This window comes from Chrysemys picta, chromosome 6 (assembly GCF_011386835.1).
Source record: "Chrysemys picta bellii isolate R12L10 chromosome 6, ASM1138683v2, whole genome shotgun sequence".
NCBI classification, from domain to species: domain Eukaryota; kingdom Metazoa; phylum Chordata; order Testudines; family Emydidae; genus Chrysemys; species Chrysemys picta.
Genome location: NC_088796.1, coordinates 21,865,806 through 21,883,199, shown reverse-complemented (window position 1 = coordinate 21,883,199; position 17,394 = coordinate 21,865,806). Strand labels below are relative to the sequence as shown.

The 17,394-nt window shown below is 47.2% G+C and overlaps 1 protein-coding gene across 2 annotated transcripts; it reads right to left on the bottom strand.

Annotated features, from left to right (window-relative positions):
* Positions 1 to 8,387: 8,387 nt before the first annotated feature.
* On the bottom strand, positions 8,388 to 16,130 carry GRP (gastrin releasing peptide). Of its 2 annotated transcripts, none has more exons than XM_008163365.4 (3): positions 15,609 to 16,130; positions 12,780 to 13,030; positions 8,388 to 8,779 (listed from the first exon to the last, which is right to left on the bottom strand). In XM_008163365.4, exons 1-3 carry the CDS (start codon positions 15,778 to 15,780, stop codon positions 8,726 to 8,728), a joined length of 477 nt encoding a protein of 158 aa, XP_008161587.2. In that variant the 5' UTR covers positions 15,781 to 16,130; the 3' UTR covers positions 8,388 to 8,725. The 2 variants fall into 2 exon arrangements, with proteins under 2 accessions (XP_008161587.2, XP_008161588.2); XM_008163366.4 differs by having other exon boundaries at positions 12,761 to 13,030; positions 15,609 to 15,910.
* Positions 16,131 to 17,394: the final 1,264 nt, after the last annotated feature.

Below are 17,394 nucleotides of genomic sequence, written 5' to 3'. Positions count from 1 at the left end.
AGTTAGGAGAGGATCAATTAAATGTAAAGAAAAGGGAAAGGAGAAGGGATACTGAAGGAAAGGGGACAGGGCAAGGAAGAAGTGGGTAAGAGGGCAGGTGTGGAGTGAAGCTGAGGTGAGGAAGTTGAGAGAGTGGGAGGGAGAGGGTTGGAGCAAATAGCCAATCAACACAGGACAGAGAAAGTCCAGTCAAAACTGTAGCAAGTTGTCTGAGGGCTTATCTACACTTGAAATGCTGCAGCTGCACCACTCTAGCGCAGCCTTCAGTGTAGACACTACCTACACTCATGGGAGGAGTTCTTCCACTGGCATAAGTAATCCACCTTCCCTACCGAGGTAGGGTGGTGGAAGAATTCTTCTGTTGACTTAGTACCGTCTGCACTGGGGGTTAGGTCGACCTAACTACGCTGCTGAGGGGTGTCGATTTTTCACACCCCTGAGTGATATACATAAGCCAACTCACTTTTCTGGTGTAGACCAGGACTCAATGTCCCAAGGTCCCTGCTTTGGCTACTTCTGCTCCTACTCCTACAGACTGGAGTCTCTGGTAGTTCCTCCCTGCAGGTTTTCCCCAAGGCCACATGGGGAGGCACCGCCTGGGTCCTTGTGCCCCCAGTATGTGTGTGCGTGTAGGGAGTTAAATGTACAGTTCTGGGTCTGGGAGGTCCTGGAAATTGAGGTGGCCCCAGCTGGGCCCCATTTTACCCCCTGTCCGCTGCACCAACCCACGCTTTGGATGCTTCTTCAGCTGCTCCTACCTTCTGAAGATGGTAAGAAGATGGGTCTCTGTGCATGACCAAAAGGTCAGGAAATAAATAGTATTTTGCACCAAGGGTTCCAGAATGTAGGGCCCCTTAGCAGAGTGAGGTGGTCTGTCAAGCAGGAGAACAGAAGCCATTTAGGGACTCAAATCTATCTTAAGTACTTGTATGTCCCCTTCCCCCTTACCATAATATCTGAACTCTTCTCAGTCTTTAATGTATTTAGTCTTACAACATCCCTGTGAGATATGGCACCGCTATAGCCCTATTGTACAGGAATGGAACTGAGGCACAGACAGAAGTGACTTGGCTGAGGTCACACAGGAGGTCTGTGGCAGACCTGGGTAATGAACATACATCTCCTAGGTCCGAGGTTAGCACCACAACCACCTTCTTCATTTCTTCTGAATGTTTTTGTAAGAGATCTGATTAAATACGCACGGACACAGCTGAACACGAAGGACAAAGCAAAGTTCCCAGACAGCTTCCTACGGAGCACCTTTTCTCTACTATTTTGCTCAATCCCCTCTGAAATCCTTCTCAATGTTTTTCAGTTCCAGCTCACTCGGTGTTGCCATTCCTGCACCTGAAGAGGATTTCCCCCCTTTGCTGGCTCATGTGGGTCTCACCCTAGAAGACTGACTCAAATGCTAGAGGGACGATTACTGGGCATGGCCCAGTGCCATGGCTGTGTACTGCAGTGCACCAGCTACTTCATGAATGAGAGCTCCAGGGTGGTAATAATTTGAGCCACATTGATGAATCACGAAGGCTCTGTCTACATTGTGGTGCTTGCTGGGGGAACATCACCCTGCCCTTTTGTTTAACTGAAAAAACCTCCATCCACTGTTCAAACTCACTCCACATATTTTCCTTCCTTTCCCTCTAGCTGTCATAGCAGAACAGTTCTGGGGTGACTAGCAAGGAGGAGGTCAAAAACTGCAGCTAGAGACAAATTATATAGCTTGATGGGAGGAGCCCAGATTTGTCTGGACCAGCCCTGCCTTGCTGACACTTTCAGTAGGCCCATAGCAATGCTGGAGAGCATTGGCACCAAACGAGAAAGGGGATTTTTCTGCTGAGCTAATCCTAAACCCCAGCAAGGCCTCATGCGGTCAGTTGAGCAGGATGAAGGGTGCTTTGACTATTAGGAAATTTCCAGACACAGAAAGAGAAACGAGACAAGCAAATAGATCTGCAGGGTTTGTGTTAAAAGCCAGTGTTTAAATACACAGATCCTCAGCTGGCATAAACTAGAATAGCTCCAGGGAGGTGAACAGATTGACACTGGTTTACATACTCTAAGGAAGTGGGGCCATAATATTTAGGAAGATGAAGCTGGTAAAAGCAATAATTATTTTATTAAACATATTTGCCATATGCAGTCAGATTCTACAGTTCCCATTCACAGCAATAGGAGCAAGGCCTGCAGGAGTGAGCCATGGGAGTCCTGTGTATATATTAGGACAGTAATTAGACTACTCTGTGAACGGATCAGCATTGTATTGATACAACTGAAAATGAAATGAAAAATGGTATTAGAACTGTATAACTTGACATAGCTAAAGGATAAAAGGTCTGTGTATTATGTGTCAAAGACATATTTGAACTTGGATAATAGCTTGTCATCTAATGCAGATGACACACTATTTATATGACAAATAAAAACATGAATATCATACAAGTCTCCAAAACTTGTATCATGCCATAAAATCTCATTGATGATAGTTCTAACAGTAACGTTTTTCTTTATTTCAGCTCCTTGGAATAAAGAATATGCAAGATAAAAAGCTATCAGTCAGGTTTGAAAAATATCGAGTTTAGGGCCAAACCTTGTTGATTTTATTTGAGTTGTCCTGTAGAGGTAAACAGAGCTGCTAGTATGAGTAGATAGAGCAGGACTTAGCCAATAGATTCAAAATTGATCAGAGCAGTTAACAAATCTTATCTTTGTTTGTGAAGTGGTGTGCAAATGTACAGCTCAATATTACAATAAAATAGACTAATAATAACAAATCAGTAGAAGTTATAATAAAATGTTAAAATCATATTTGTTCTCTAGGGGCTTGTTTGCAATCAGACAGATACTGCAGTGATAGGTATATTGCAAATTCCTAAAAGACACTTGTAGTTCCCTGTCAGACCTTACACCCACTCTCTGCTAATGAGGAGTGCTAGGTTAGGGGGTGAGACTTGAGTAAAACTCCCACAGGAAGCAGTCAAAGGATAGGGGAGTCACTGGCTTTTTAACCAGAACACCCATGTATCAAGGTATAACAGAATTTATTCATTGCGGATGAAAATCATTCACATTTCAATACAAATGAAGAAGAAGAGGACAATTTGATACGTCCGTGACAGGTACCTTATGTCAGTGGTTCTCAACCATGGGTCTAGAGGCTCCTGGGGGGGCTGTGAGCACGTTTCAGGCAGTTCCCTAAGCAGGGCCAATGTTAGACTCACTGGGGTCCAGGGTAGAAAGATGAAGCTCCACTGTGCAGGGCTGAATCCCGGGGCCCTGAGCCCTGAGTCCTGCCACCTGGGGCTGAAGCCAAAGCCTGAGCAACTTAACTTTGTGGGGCCCCTGTGGAGTGGGACCCTGGGCAATTGCCCTGTTTGCTGCCTTCTAATGCCAGCCCTGGCTTTTATACGCAGAAAAACAGTTGTTGGGGCACTGGTGGGCCGTGGAGTTTTTATAGCATGTTGGGGGGGCATCAGAAAAAAAAAGGTTGAGAACCCCGCCTTATGCAGACCTTCACTTTCTCAAGAATATAGCCTGCCTCCTATAATCCTAGAAATTAGGTTGCCGTCAAGGGCACGGTAATTGCATGAGATGGAACTACTCAGTGCTCTTCATTTTGTCCAGAGGCTTCTGTTCGTATTCACTAATATAAACTTTTTCTTTTAAACGTGAGCAAGAGAAAAATTAAATCTACACAACAGCACGAAGCCCTGTGTCAAGGATCCATATTTTGGCAGCGTCTGCCACCTGCTGGAATCCAGGAGAATTTCATCAGAATTATTTTACAGGTTATGGCCCAAGTAGATGTACAGATTTATAGAGTTTAAGGCCATTAGCTAATCTAGTCTGACATTTTGAATATCACGGGCCATTAAATTCTACCCAGGTATCCCAATATTGAGCCCAAGAACTTGTGTTTGACCATGACATAGCTTTGTGTTTGGCTAAAGCACATCTCCCAGAAAGCCCTCCAGTCTTGTTCTGAAGATATCAAGAGATGGAGAATCCACCCATTCCCTTGGAAGTTTGTTCCAATGGTTAATCACTCTCATTGTTAAAATAGTCACCTCTTAATCTTCAGTTTGATAAACTAAACAGAGCGAGCTCTTTACGTCTTTCTCCAACGCTCAGATTAGTTTTGTGGCTGTTTTCTGCACAATCTTCAATTTTTCAACATTCTTTTTAAAACGCAGACACCAAAATTGAACGTAGTATTCTAGCATCAGTCTCAATAATGTTGAATACAGACATAATAATCACTTCCTACTCCTACACACTGTTCCCTGCTTATACATCCAATAATTCCTCTCCTCCCCTCCTATATTATGGTGGCACTTAGAGGCCCTCACTGTACACAGTACAAGGTAATCCCTGCCCCCAAAGAGTTTACAATCTATTAAATGAATCTCTGTGTTAGTTATTAATTAATGTCTGTGATACAGTCATTCTCCAGTTTGTAACAGAGGCTCATGCCCTAAATTTATAGGGTTTTTTTTAAATACAGAAGGGACCTTTAGGTTATCTAGTCTGACCTCCTGTATGGTCCACAGATAATAAAATTTAATCTGGTTACTCCTGTTCTGAGCCCAATAACCTGTGTTTGACAAAAATGCATCCAGTTTTCTATTCTATTCTATTCTATTAAGGTTTTTCCGCCATGCTCATCACTGTAGTATCTACACGTCAATAAAAAACCCACAGCAGTGAGTCTCAGAGCCCAGGTCAATTGATTCGGGCTGACAGGGCTCAGGCTGAGGGACTAAAAATTGCATTGTAGATGTCCAGGCAAAGACTGGAGCCCAGGCTCTGAGACACTCCCCCATAGTGGATTCTCAGGCCCGAATGTCTACACTACAATTTTTAGCCCCACAAGCCCAAGTCAGCTGACCCAGGCCAGCCATGGACATGCTGTGGGTCTTTTATTGAAGTCTAGCTGTACCCTGTCTTCCAGTACATAGGCGCCGACTCCGTGGGTGCTCTGGGACTGGAGCACCCACAGGGAAAAAATGGTGGGTGCTCTGCACCCACCAGCAGCCCCCCAGCAGCTCCTGCCCACCCCCGTGGCTCCTGCCGCCTGCTGGTGGCTCCACGGATCAGCACCTCCCTCCTCACACCAGCCATGAACAACTGTTTTGCGGCGTTCAGGGAGGCTGGGAAGGAGGGGGGAGGAGCGGGGATGTGGTGCGCTCGGTGAGCACGGAGAGACAGCGGAACTTGGCGAGAAGAGGTGGGGTGGGGGTGGGAAGAGGCAGGGCAGGGGTGGGGCCTTGGGAAAAGGAGTGGAGTTGTGCGGGGGGGCCTGGGGCAGGGCAGCACCAGAGGTTGAACACTCCCCTGTACTTTGAAAAATTGGCACCTGTGTTCCGGTAGTGCCTTAAGTAACATTAATGTCTGTCACGTGTTCAGTCTCTCATCCTCCCCTGAAGAGAAGGGCAGATATACACATGTTGTTATATGTCTATGTTAGTGAAGGCAAGGTCGAAGATGTGCCCCTTGCTCTTGGAGCAGAAGGTGGTGACATTTGTGATGGTCCTTAGTTCCTAGAAGAGTTCATTGACAGTCTCAGAGTAGCCCTTATTGTAGCGAGTTCCATTATGCCAGCAGAGCATAGCTGTCTACCCCTGTCTTCATCCTAGGGTCCTGTGGCACCTTTAAGACTAACAGAAGTATTGGGAGCATAAGCTTTCGTGGGTAAGAACCTCACTTCTTCAGATGCAAGTGAGGTTCTTACCCACGAAAGCTTATGCTCCCAATACTTCTGTTAGTCTTAAAGGTGCCACAGGACCCTCTGTTGCTTTTTACAGATTCAGACTAACACGGCTACCCCTCTGATACTTGTCTTCATCCTGTAACTTTTAGGTACCCTCGACCTGGCCTATGGCGCATCTTGAACTTGCTTCAATATTCTACAGAAAGCCAGTGGACGGGGAGGAGAACAGGTCTGATGTGTTTGCAGACTTCGAGAGATGGCTAATCCACCACTTCCCTTGATAGTTTATGCCAATGATTAATGGCTCTTACCGTTACAAGAAATAGGCCTTATTTCTAATTTGAATTGCTGATTTAACTTCCAGACTGGCAGCTGGCATCTTGCTGTGTGATGCCACATATGGGAATTTCACATACGGCTTCTTTAAAAAATGAAGATAGCTAGAAAGCTAGCTGTAGATTTCAGCAGCCATTGGCTGACACTAATGAGACTAAGGGCTAGCCTACACTACCGCGCTGCATTGTAACCTTTGGACAGAATCACGTCTGGCTCTCTCACGTGATTCCCCAGCCATGGGGGATTGCTCAAAGTGAAATGTAGTAATGGCTGGCCTCAGCTGCGCACTCAAGGAAGGGTTTGCTTTGCTTTGAAACAAACATTCAGCTGGGAATTATTTTTGTCATGTGGCTATTATAGTGTAAAAGTATGAGATGCTAAGTGTCACACTGGCTAGCCTGATTACGCATTTTCTTATGTCACTACCCATTGTTTAGTCATTTGCATAGAGAAATTATTTGTACTCTTTGTGGTCTGGTTTTAGGCTGTTCTACTGTGGGAACTTGTCGTAGCAGTTTCCCTTTGCTGGGTGGGACTCCCAGTTTGTAACTGCCCAATCGAGTGCAAGGGCCTCTGTCTACTGAGCAGATTACTTTGCTTGACCAGTGTACACACTGAAGCACAGTGCAGCTGAGGGAAGGACCGTTCAGGCCCAGCAAGTGTTTTAGGGGGGGGCCTGTCGCTGTCTTATGAAGCTGTGTGTGCTTCTGGTAGGAAATGTTCTGCCTTTGTGCTGAATTAGGGCCATATGGGACTGCATCTCTGTGGGATGTCCCTTATTCGTGTGTGACATCCCACATCCCCCTCTGAAGGCTCACTGGAGATGTCATTTATGTATCATGCAGGGGGATACAGGGTCCATCTGGATGAGCTTATCCCACTGCCTGGGACACCTGGGTGGCAGAAATACCTCACTATGTTTGGGCCTTACCCATCTATGTGTAAGGGGACTGTTGGCCCTTACTAAAACTCAGGGGGGGTTGTTTTTGTTGGATACCTCCCAGTACCAAAAGGTTGGGGACAGGTCGCTGGGAAATCAGGACCCTGAGACTGACAGTCCCCAGGAACATTGGGGAGAGGCCAATGCTCCAGGTCACCCTGATTGACAGGGCGGGCAGGCTAATCAGGGAGTCAGGAGGCCAGGGGAGTCCCGTCCTCCATGTGAGCTGGAATTGCCTAGGACCTGGGTCAGACAGAACAGGGCCGAGCTAAGGAGGGGCCGGAGCCTGAGCTGAGCTGGGGAGCAGAGACATGCCAGCCAGGGAGCAGGTCACAAGCAACAAAAGCCAGAGAAGCAGCCCAGGGAGCTGGAGGCAGAGCAGCAGCAATGCTGACACAGAGTGAAGCTGGGGCTGGAGCAGTCCAGAGCTGGGTACGGTGAGCAGCTGGGCAGAGCAAGGGGGGACCCTGGGCAGCGGGGCAGCACAGGGAGATGCCCCCAGCCAAGAAGTCTTGCAGGCCAGACTTGGAGGGGGAATGTAACCTCAATGCGGGAGGGGGGCTGATGCTGGGAAGAAGGGTCCTGCCACTAGCGCCTGAAGGTGTGTGGCCATCGCCAGAGCAAGTGTCTGACCCGCAGCATCCCTGCAGCACAGCCAGGGCCCGAGAAGGAGGCCTGGGACTTGTTAGGAACAGACTGAACTTCCCTTACATTTCAGAGATGCTGGTTGTGATGTCTCCATGCCACAGAGCAGGACGATGGGTTTTCCTTTCACTTTTCCCATTTTTTTCTTATTTTTTTTAATTGATTGCTTTTTAATGAATTGTGTGTGCTTGGAACTGTATGTAATGATCAGTGAGTCAGGGAAGTATCCAGTGCAGAGCGAGCACCCCAGAGTTGGGACACCCTAACCCCTGCCCTAAGTGACCACGACAAGGTTGGGGGCCAAGCCCCCCAGGAATCCTGGGCCCAGCCTTGTTGAGGTTACGAGGACTCTGCCACACAGGAGAGTGGAAGGGGAGCCTTCGAGGTCAGACAGGCCTCTGGGTAAAGGAAGTGGGAGCGAGGACTCAGATCCTTTCGCTAGCCCATTTCACTGGGGCAGTATATAAGCCAGGAAAATTCCCCACAATAGCGGGACCATTCCCCCGTTTACATATGTAAGGCAGTTTGGGTCTTGGCTCACTGAAAATACACCCCTTAGGGTCAATGGAACAGATGGACAGGTCCTGACTGGTGTAAATCAGTGTAGCTCCATGGGATTCAGTGAAGCCACGGCAATTTATACAGCTGAGGATCTTGCCAGACATGTGAGGAATCTCCCTGTTGTTTGTTTGTTACTATCTGTGATACCGTCAGTCAACATTTTGTAACTCAGATAAAAACAGAAACTTGGCCTTTCTTCTTATTATTTATTGTGAATGTTGAAATGTCATGTAGTTTTAACCTAAAGATGAACTGGTTAGACAGAGAAGTCAGATAACTGGAAGACCCTTCCTGGACAATTATTTACAGCAAAGCAGTTCAAACAAGAAAATGCAGCTTGGAGAAAAAAAAGGAGAAGAGTTTAGTCAGTGTTGGAACATACAAGAATACAAGTGTTTAGGTATTTTACACAAAAGTAATCTTGTTTACACAAAAGAAACCTTGTTGGTTATCTGTTACAATTGAGTGCTTGTGAAACATAGTCTCTTAAGGATACTATTCTATTCCTTCAAGGTTGGAAGATCTTCACTTCAGCTTGGAGTGCTTTCTTTCCTATTCATAACTTGAAGCAGATAATCCATCATCTAATAAAGAGAAGTAAATAATATTTACAGAACAGGCTTGTCAAAAGTCACATCCTGATTCAATAAACCAAATGTATAACTGTACTCTGCATCTATTCCATACAACAAATACATTCCTAAGACTTGCCCCCCAATGTTAGCTTGCTAAAAGACAACCAAGGTCCAAGAAAAAAGTTATTCAAAGTTATTTTCTTCATAGTCCCATTTATATAACATCAAATTAATGTTGGAAAGTGAGTTCATAGAAACATTTTATAATTTACTTTGGATTGCACTTGCAACAACTTGCAAGAGCAAAACCTTAGAACAACAAGGAAAGCAGCTGCTTCAGATTTCTACAGCTGTTCCAGATTAGTTTTAGTTTTAATTTACTCTATGTATGAGGGGTGGGAGGGTTGGTGTTAATTTGCGGGTTGTTAAATTAACTGATGCAGAAGAATTTGACAGTAAAACAAAAATCAAAACCTTGGGGGAACGATGAGCAAGGCTGAATTGTTAGGACATGACATTCAAGATAATAAAAATGAACAAGCATTGTAGACTCCCTGATCAGACAGGCAAAATATGAGGAGGCAACAATAGGAATAGAGAAGAGTTGTGCCTAGAACACAATAGTAGCAGTGGGAGATTTCAGCTACACAGATAGAAAATGAGACTAAATAAGTCAAGCAGTAGGGACCTGATGCTTATATACGAGCCAGATGTGAAACCAGAGGGACCTTCAGCTTCTTGTTTCTAGATACTTTTAAATTGGATTTTTAAAATGTAACATTTGAATATATACATGGAACAATGAAATTACAGCACAGTGACTATGTGTACGTTATGGCATCATGCCTTTAACCTAAGTATACTCTCAACAGGATCTCCTCCTGCACTTTCCTGATGGAATAAATGTATAGAATTTAATGGGATGAACCCAATAAAGTTCTGTAGAAATTACTATATGACATATAGAAAGCATCACTGAGTTACAAATACTTAGTACCCACTCAAGAGGGGGGCCTATCTTCATTTGACCTCGTCACTTATTTGTATGTCATAACCCTTCTCCCACCCTGTGTCTGTCTTTTGGATGGTAAGTTTTTCAGGGCGGAGATTGTAGTTTTTATGTTTGGAAAATGCCTCACACATTGCGGGCACTAGTGGAAATAAATAAAATAATAATAGGCTTCCTTCTTATAAAGTGACATTAAGTAAATTCCACTTGGAAACATCCCTGACAAAAGTACATCTAGCAATACGGTCTTATATTCTGTAGTTTTCTATTCCTAGCACAAAACAAAGTGTGTTGCTTGTTACATTTTAGGTTCATACATTAGTATGAAGAGTTACTAGTAAGATTCTTCCCCCCCACTAAAATGTGCTTATATGTACATTCAGTAGGTGGCAGTCTATGGTGATGCATACTTAGATGGACCCTTGCGATGCTAACATCTCCACAAGCACATACGCAATCTACCATTATATACAGCCTTGTAATAGATTGACCATGATAATGGTCCCAGAATAATTGATATATGTTCTCTCAGCCTGCATGTATAGTCTGCAATGCTGTTTTCTTTGGAACTTTTACATTTAATTGCTTGACCCCAGTATCTGAACTCAGCAGCAGATACAATCTACCATGACTGATTAAACATGTCTTGATCTTTCTAGACAGTTGGCTTCCATTGAAAATTCAAATACAGCAAGAGTTGGGATTTATTTCATGCGACTTACAGGCCCCATCCTGCACCCATTGGAATCAGTGGCAACAGCATTATTATAATAATAAATCAACCCGATCTGACCATCTTACATCTAGCCATGCGCAACACATTCATCATTGGGGTATCTATGCACCTTCATAAGGATGTTCTACAGCACCACATTAAAATGAAGGGAGTGACTAGACAAAGTCTGGGTAACTAAGACTGTATCATATACCAGAGACGCTACAGAGATAAAATCTGCACTCAAAAGGACCCTGCAGCTCCCTGATAATTACAGCTTTTATGCTCCAAGTCTCATTGGCTATCAGACCAATGCACCAGTATATTACACTAGCCGTGGTTTATTATTAAGACAGCTAATGATTGTTATTATTTAAATAGTAGCATGAATGCTCAGGGAATTTGAAGCACATAAGATTTCCAGGGTCTCCCTGTCTGTAAGAGCAAAATCTCAGAAAAGGGTATCATTTGACTTTAAGGGCCTGTCCTATCACTTAGTGGAGTCAATGGGAAAACTTCCACTGACTCCAGGAAGGATTGGCTCAGGGCCTAAACAGATTGTTTATGACAAAAATAGAAGCTCTTCGTGCACTACCATTGAAAAATGCAAAGCAAAATCTCCTTTCGTGTGTGCCCTAACCACTGAGCTATCGGATATTCTGATGGGTAGGGGGGCCCCCAGTCCCTCCTGCTGAAGCTGTTCCACTTTGGATTTACACAAAGGGCCAGGTTGGGGGTGTGTGTGAAAGAGAGCACAAGCATGAGAATGACTCCCTAGCTTGGTGGTTATAGCACTCACCTAGCATGTGGGAGACCCAGTCCCCCTATTCTAATAGCTCTTTCATTATTTATACACAGCTTCAACAGGAGAGACAGAGAGAGTTCCCCATATCAGACTATCCCTATTCCCAATGGTTAGAGAATCACCAAAGAGGTGGTAGATTCCTGTTCAAATCCCTTGTCTTGCTCAGGTGGAGGCGAGACTTGAACTGGGCATCTCCCCAGGGCCGTCCGGGGGTGGGGGCCAAGTGGGGCAATTTGCCCCAGGCCCTGGGCCCCACAGGGGCCCCCCACGAGAATACTATAGTATTATATAGTATTGCAACTTTTTTTATGGAAGGGGCCCTCAAAATTGCTTTTCCCCAGGCCCCCTGAATCCTCTGGGTGGCCCTGCATCTCCCACATCCCAGGTGAGTACCCTAACCAGCAGACTAAAAGTTACAAAGGAGGTCCTCCTCCTCCTCCTCCCTCCCTGCAGCTGTTCTGGGTGAACTCACATGCAGGACCCAATCTGCTAAGCGGCCTCAGAACATGCCTACTGGCTTGGGCCTGGCAGGCGAGTTGGGCAGCCAGGTGCATCTCACTGGGGCTCAGGAGGCCAGATACCTAGAGTGAGGTGGCCCTGTACCTGCACAGAGGCAGAAACATAGGCACCCAGAGAACTTTCACCCAGTGAGTTTAGGCACCTGCATGTTTGGCAGCCACTGAACGGGGTTTTTGTGATTCTCAATGGGGACTGATCCTGGGATTTAGGAGTCTAAAATGGCAGTTAGGTTCCTAAGTCCCTTTCTGAATCTAGCCCCAAATTCCCATTTTGTGATAAAGTGAAATTTGTTTTGAGTGGCAGCAGTTTATCAAGGTTAGGTCATAACATCAAAGGACAGAAATAATATCAAGTGATACAGATGGCCATTCATGTAGCTCAAATATTGAAAGTGGAATCCTGACAATTCAGATAAATCAGCTAGTTAATGAGAGGCAGATTGGGCAGTAGTTGGGGATAGCTTCTTTGTTTGTTTGGGTTTTTAAAAATACAAAACCACTGAGTTTGAACATGCTCACCTACCTAACCATCATGTGATCTTATTATCATCACCCTTAATCTTCCTCCCTGGTGGTTCCCTCCTACTGTTTGCACAGGTTTTCAGATTACATTGTGAACTCTTCAGTGCTGGGACTATATCTAGTTGTGTGTTTGTTTGGCAATGACTGGGGCATTTGTATAATACAAATAAATCACAATACTTGAAAAAATATTCACATCAAGTAGTCTGCACCCAAGCCATAGGCTGAAATTTACAAAATATTTGCTGAGCTGTTCTAAATACATACATACATAAAAGTATACTCTATTCAGTGACAATTTGCGATCAGGAATAAGGGATAAATTCACTGAATTTATTCATTAAAAATTGTTTGACCAGCTCTACCAACAATCCCAGAGTTAGGAGCTAATTTGTTTTTAAAAAAATTAGATTTACAGTACCTTCTTGTTTTAAACTTACATCTTTAAAGCTGCTGTCATCATCTGTCTCCCAAGTGTTCTTGGTATACCACGGAAGCTCTTCCCTTAGGATCTGAGCGCTTCTGTTTTCATTCCCTTCTAACAGCCTTAGCAAATTCTTCAACGTTTCTTCCCATTGCAGGTACTCTCCCAGCTGCTTGACATTTTCAGGTAATGCTGAAAATGGGATCTTGCTTTCTTCTTCATAAACATAGGGAAAATCTCCAGTGCTCTTTTTCCCCATTAAATGTCCTATAAAAATAATCAGAATATCATGACATTAATCAAAAATTAATTAGCGTGTGAGTGTGGATGTCCAAAGCCACATTCTGATTGGCCAGTGAAGCCTTTTGGATGATGTCACACCAACTCAGAGTCACACACAAAAATCCCTATGGCCATTATATTAAATGGGCCGGGAATATGTTGATGAGAAGAGGCTAGATATAATAAGGCACACTGGCAGGGGTAAAGAGAGGCAGCTGAGAGCAGGAGTGAGTGTGAGCAGGTCAAGGAGAGGTTGAGAGTTTTAATTCCTTCCCACACAAGTTCAGGATCAGAACGTGGCTCTTCCTACCACTTTTAACGGCAATTTTTATGGCAAAAAGCTACATTTGACAGGCTTCATTATTCCAGGTTTCGTTTTTATGAAAGTGAAATGGATATTGGCTGTGGTCCACAAACTGAGGGCAAGTCTACACTGCAAAAGAGGTTTCAGAGTAGCAGCCGTGTTAGTCTGTATCCGCAAAAAGAACAGGAGTACTTGTGGCACCTTAGAGACTAACACATTTATTAGAGCATAAGATTTCGTGGATGCATCTGAAGAAGTGGGCTGTAGTCCACGAAAGCTTATGCTCTAATAAATGTGTTAGTCTCTAAGGTGCCACAAGTACTTCTGTTCTTACTGCAAAAGAGAAACGCTGGGGACAAGAACTTGTAATAAGTGGAGCGAAAGTCAGGGCGCTGCTTTCCGGAAATAATTCTAATAAGTATCAGTTGGGGCTCATTGCCCCTTGGATCTCACTCTCGAATATAAATTTTGAATTCAGAAATAGCGGGATGTGTTACAATGATTAATTCTTCCCAAGTGTCGAGCTCTCCTTTCTTATTCCCCACTGTAGCGCCCTTCTCCCCCCGGACACTATCAGCGCGCATTGCAAGCTGTCAATTCCCTTTGACTTTTGCAAAGATTTATTATTAATCTGTGGTCACTGGAGCTGTATTTAATTCCGTTTCCACCTCTCATGCCATGGCTGATAGGAACTAGACAGAGCTCTGCGGCTTTTGATGGGGGAAGCAGACGAAAGGAAACAAGTCTGCCCCTGTATCACACCCCAGCCCCCAAATATCCCTGCTTCTGGGGAGTAGCCTACAAACCAATACTACAAAATGGATACAACACCCGCGCTAGAGGAGCTAAGAGAAACGAGGCGACTTTGGGAGTCTAGTGACTAGCTAGACAGACACTATCAGCTTCCAAATGAAACGACATCCTCCTTCAGTGTCAGTAGCACAAAAGGCACTTGCTGGCCAAGGAAATCAGGGGCTGAAGCCCGCTCGTGTGCCTTGAAGAAGAGCTCTGTGTAGCTAGTCCCAAAGCTTTTCTCTCTCACCAGAGGAGTTGGTCCAATAAAATGATCACCTCTCCCACCTGGTCTTTCTGGTAAGAAGGATTGTTCCATTCGCCTAAGAATGTATTTGACTGGTTTTTAATGACACCTTTCCCCAGTTCCCTGTCCCACAGGGCAGCTCTGATGGATTTCACAAACCCCTCCTGCCAACTATTCTAATGGAAGAAAGCTCCTCTCCTGCACCTCCGCCCCACCTCACTGCTCTGATTAAAGTGAGTTGTAGATTATTTATTATTATTATCCTAGTGCCTAGAAGTCATGGACCAGGACCCGTTTGCGCTCGGTGCTGGACAAACACAGACTACAAAGATGGCCCGTGTCTCACACCTGGCTCTAGGAGAGAATGGCAGAGATCAGCGGCGGAGCCTGTCCTTTGACAGGCTTGTTTTGCGGCTGTGCAGTGCTGCTCTCCGGGGCATGCCAGGAACAAATCCTGATCGGTACAGAAGATCAGGACTGGTTAGAGCCCCATTGAAGCTCGTGGGAGCCCTGCCATGGACTGCAGGTATCATCTTAAATGAATCACAGGGTTTTAAAGGTAGCCTCGATCTTCTCTTAGCTTGGCTGTCGCAGGTTTGCTCTCGAGCTCAGACATTGCCTGCGCCCCTGGCAAACGCCCCTTTTCTTACCGGATTCTGGTAAGTATTGTCCAGTATTGCGGTGACACGGTTCAGGGGCTGGGGAGAGCCACTTTGCCAACAGGGATCCCCAGCATCAAACAGCGCCTATCTTTGCATGTATTAATTATTATAATTTATGAACCTTTTTAACCCCCCCCCCACCCCGATTCATGTAAAAGTGCATCTGTCTCGCCAGATCTCCTGCTTTCGTGAGCCGGAGGAGAATCAACGCCCTATGCCAAACGGCTCTATTTGAATACAGAGTAAATCTTCCCCTCACTGAGACAGCCTGTGTCAAACAAAAAACAAACCCACGGGCTAGTAAAGTCTGGGCGGACGCGCTGATTAACCCGAGGCTGGGACCTCAAGCCATCGATCGCTCCCTAGACAGACAAACACGTGCTAGGGCGGGCAGGCGGACGGGCGTTACCGGGAGGAGGATCGAGCTAGTCCAAAGTTTCTAGCAGGACCACGAAGCGCGGCCGCGCCTGGGAGAAAAGCCCCCCGCGGCCGCCCCCAATAAATGCTACAGCGGGGTCCGGAGCTGCCCCGGGCTCCATGCGCGGCGCGGACACTTACCCACCGCCCAGTGGCTGCCCCTGGGGTAGATCTTGGCCAGAGGGGAGGCTCCGCCGTTGGACTGCAAGGGAGCCGCAGCGCCCCAGTGCACCTCGAGCAGGACCAGGGCGAAGAGGCCCAGCGAGAGGAGGGAGCGGGGCTTCCCGAGGAGGAGGAATTCGCAGCCCCCCATGGTGCGCGGCGCTGTCCGGGCTGGACGGTTCCCTGCTGCTGCTGCGAGTGCGGCTCCGGGCGTGGAGGGAGGGAATCCGCTGCTCGGGATCTGCCGGGCCAGGTGCTGCTGCCGCCTCTGCTGCCGCCGCCAGCGCTGACCCGAATTTATAAGGAAGCGGGACGAGGTGACAGCGAAGTTCAGGCACCTGGCGCCTCCCCCCAGAGGTGGCTCTGGGAGCACGGGGGCTGGGGAGCGCTCAGCCAGCCAGAGCCACACAGCCCCGGCCGGCGCGATGGGCGGCGCATCCTTTGCGAGCCCTTCCCGGCCCCCTCCCTGCTGGCGGGGATTCTCCTTCCAAATGGACCAGGATTCAACCACCCCCGAGCCGCAGCCTCGGCGTGATCCTCTCTGAGCGCTAGAGTCCCCCAGTTATCCAACCCCCAGCTCCACCCCTGCATCTCCGCCCCCGGGGAGCATGGAGCGCAACTGTATCAAACACCTCAGCCCCCCAATATCCCCGCCTCTGGGGCACAGCTGGGTGTTCCTGCATCAAACACCTCAGCCCCCCAATATCCCCGCCTCTGGGGCACAACTGGGTGTTCCTGCATCAAACACCTCAGCCCCCCAATATCCCCGCCTCTGGGGCACAACTGGGTGTTACTGTATCAAACACCTCAGCCCCCCAATATTCCCGCCTCTGGGGCACAACTGGGTGTTCCTGCATCAAACACCTCAGCCCCCCAATATCCCTGCTTCTGGGGCACAGCTGGGTGATACTGTATCAAACACCTCAGCCCCCCAATATCCCCGCCTCTGGGGCACAACTGGGTGTTCCTGCATCAAACACCTCAGCCCCCCAATATCCCTGCTTCTGGGGCACAGCTGGGTGTTCCTGCATCAAACACCTCAGCCCCCCAATATCCCTGCTTCTGGGGAACAGCTGGGTGTTCCTGCATCAAACACCTCAGCCCCCCAATATCCCCGCCTCTGGGGCACAACTGGGTGATACTGTATCAAACACCTCAGCCCCCAATATCCCCGCCTCTGGGGCACAACTGGGTGATACTGTATCAAACACCTCAGCCCCCCAATATCCCCGCCTCTGGGGCACAACTGGGTGATACTGTATCAAACACCTCAGCCCCCCAATATCCCCGCCTCTGGGGAGCAGGGGGTGTTACTGGAGCCCCCCTGTATCAAACACCTCAGCCCCCAATATCCCCGCCTCTGGGGCACAACTGGGTGTTCCTGCATCAAACACCTCAGGCCCCCAATATCCCCGCCTCTGGGGCACAACTGGGTGTTCCTGTATCAAACACCTCAGCCCCCCAATATCCCCGCCTCTGGGGAACAGCTGGGTGTTCCTGTATCAAATACCCCAGCCCCCAATATCCTCGCCTCTGGGGAACAGCTGGGTGTTCCTGCATCAAACACCTCAGCCCCCCAATATCCTCGCCTCTGGGGCACAGCTGGGTGTTCCTGTATCAAACACCTCAGCCCCCAATATCCCCGCCTCTGGGGCACAACTGGGTGTTCCTGCATCAAACACCTCAGCCCCCCAATATCTCCGCCTCTGGGGAACAGCTGGGTGTTCCTGCATCAAACACCCCACACCCCCAATATCCCCGCCTC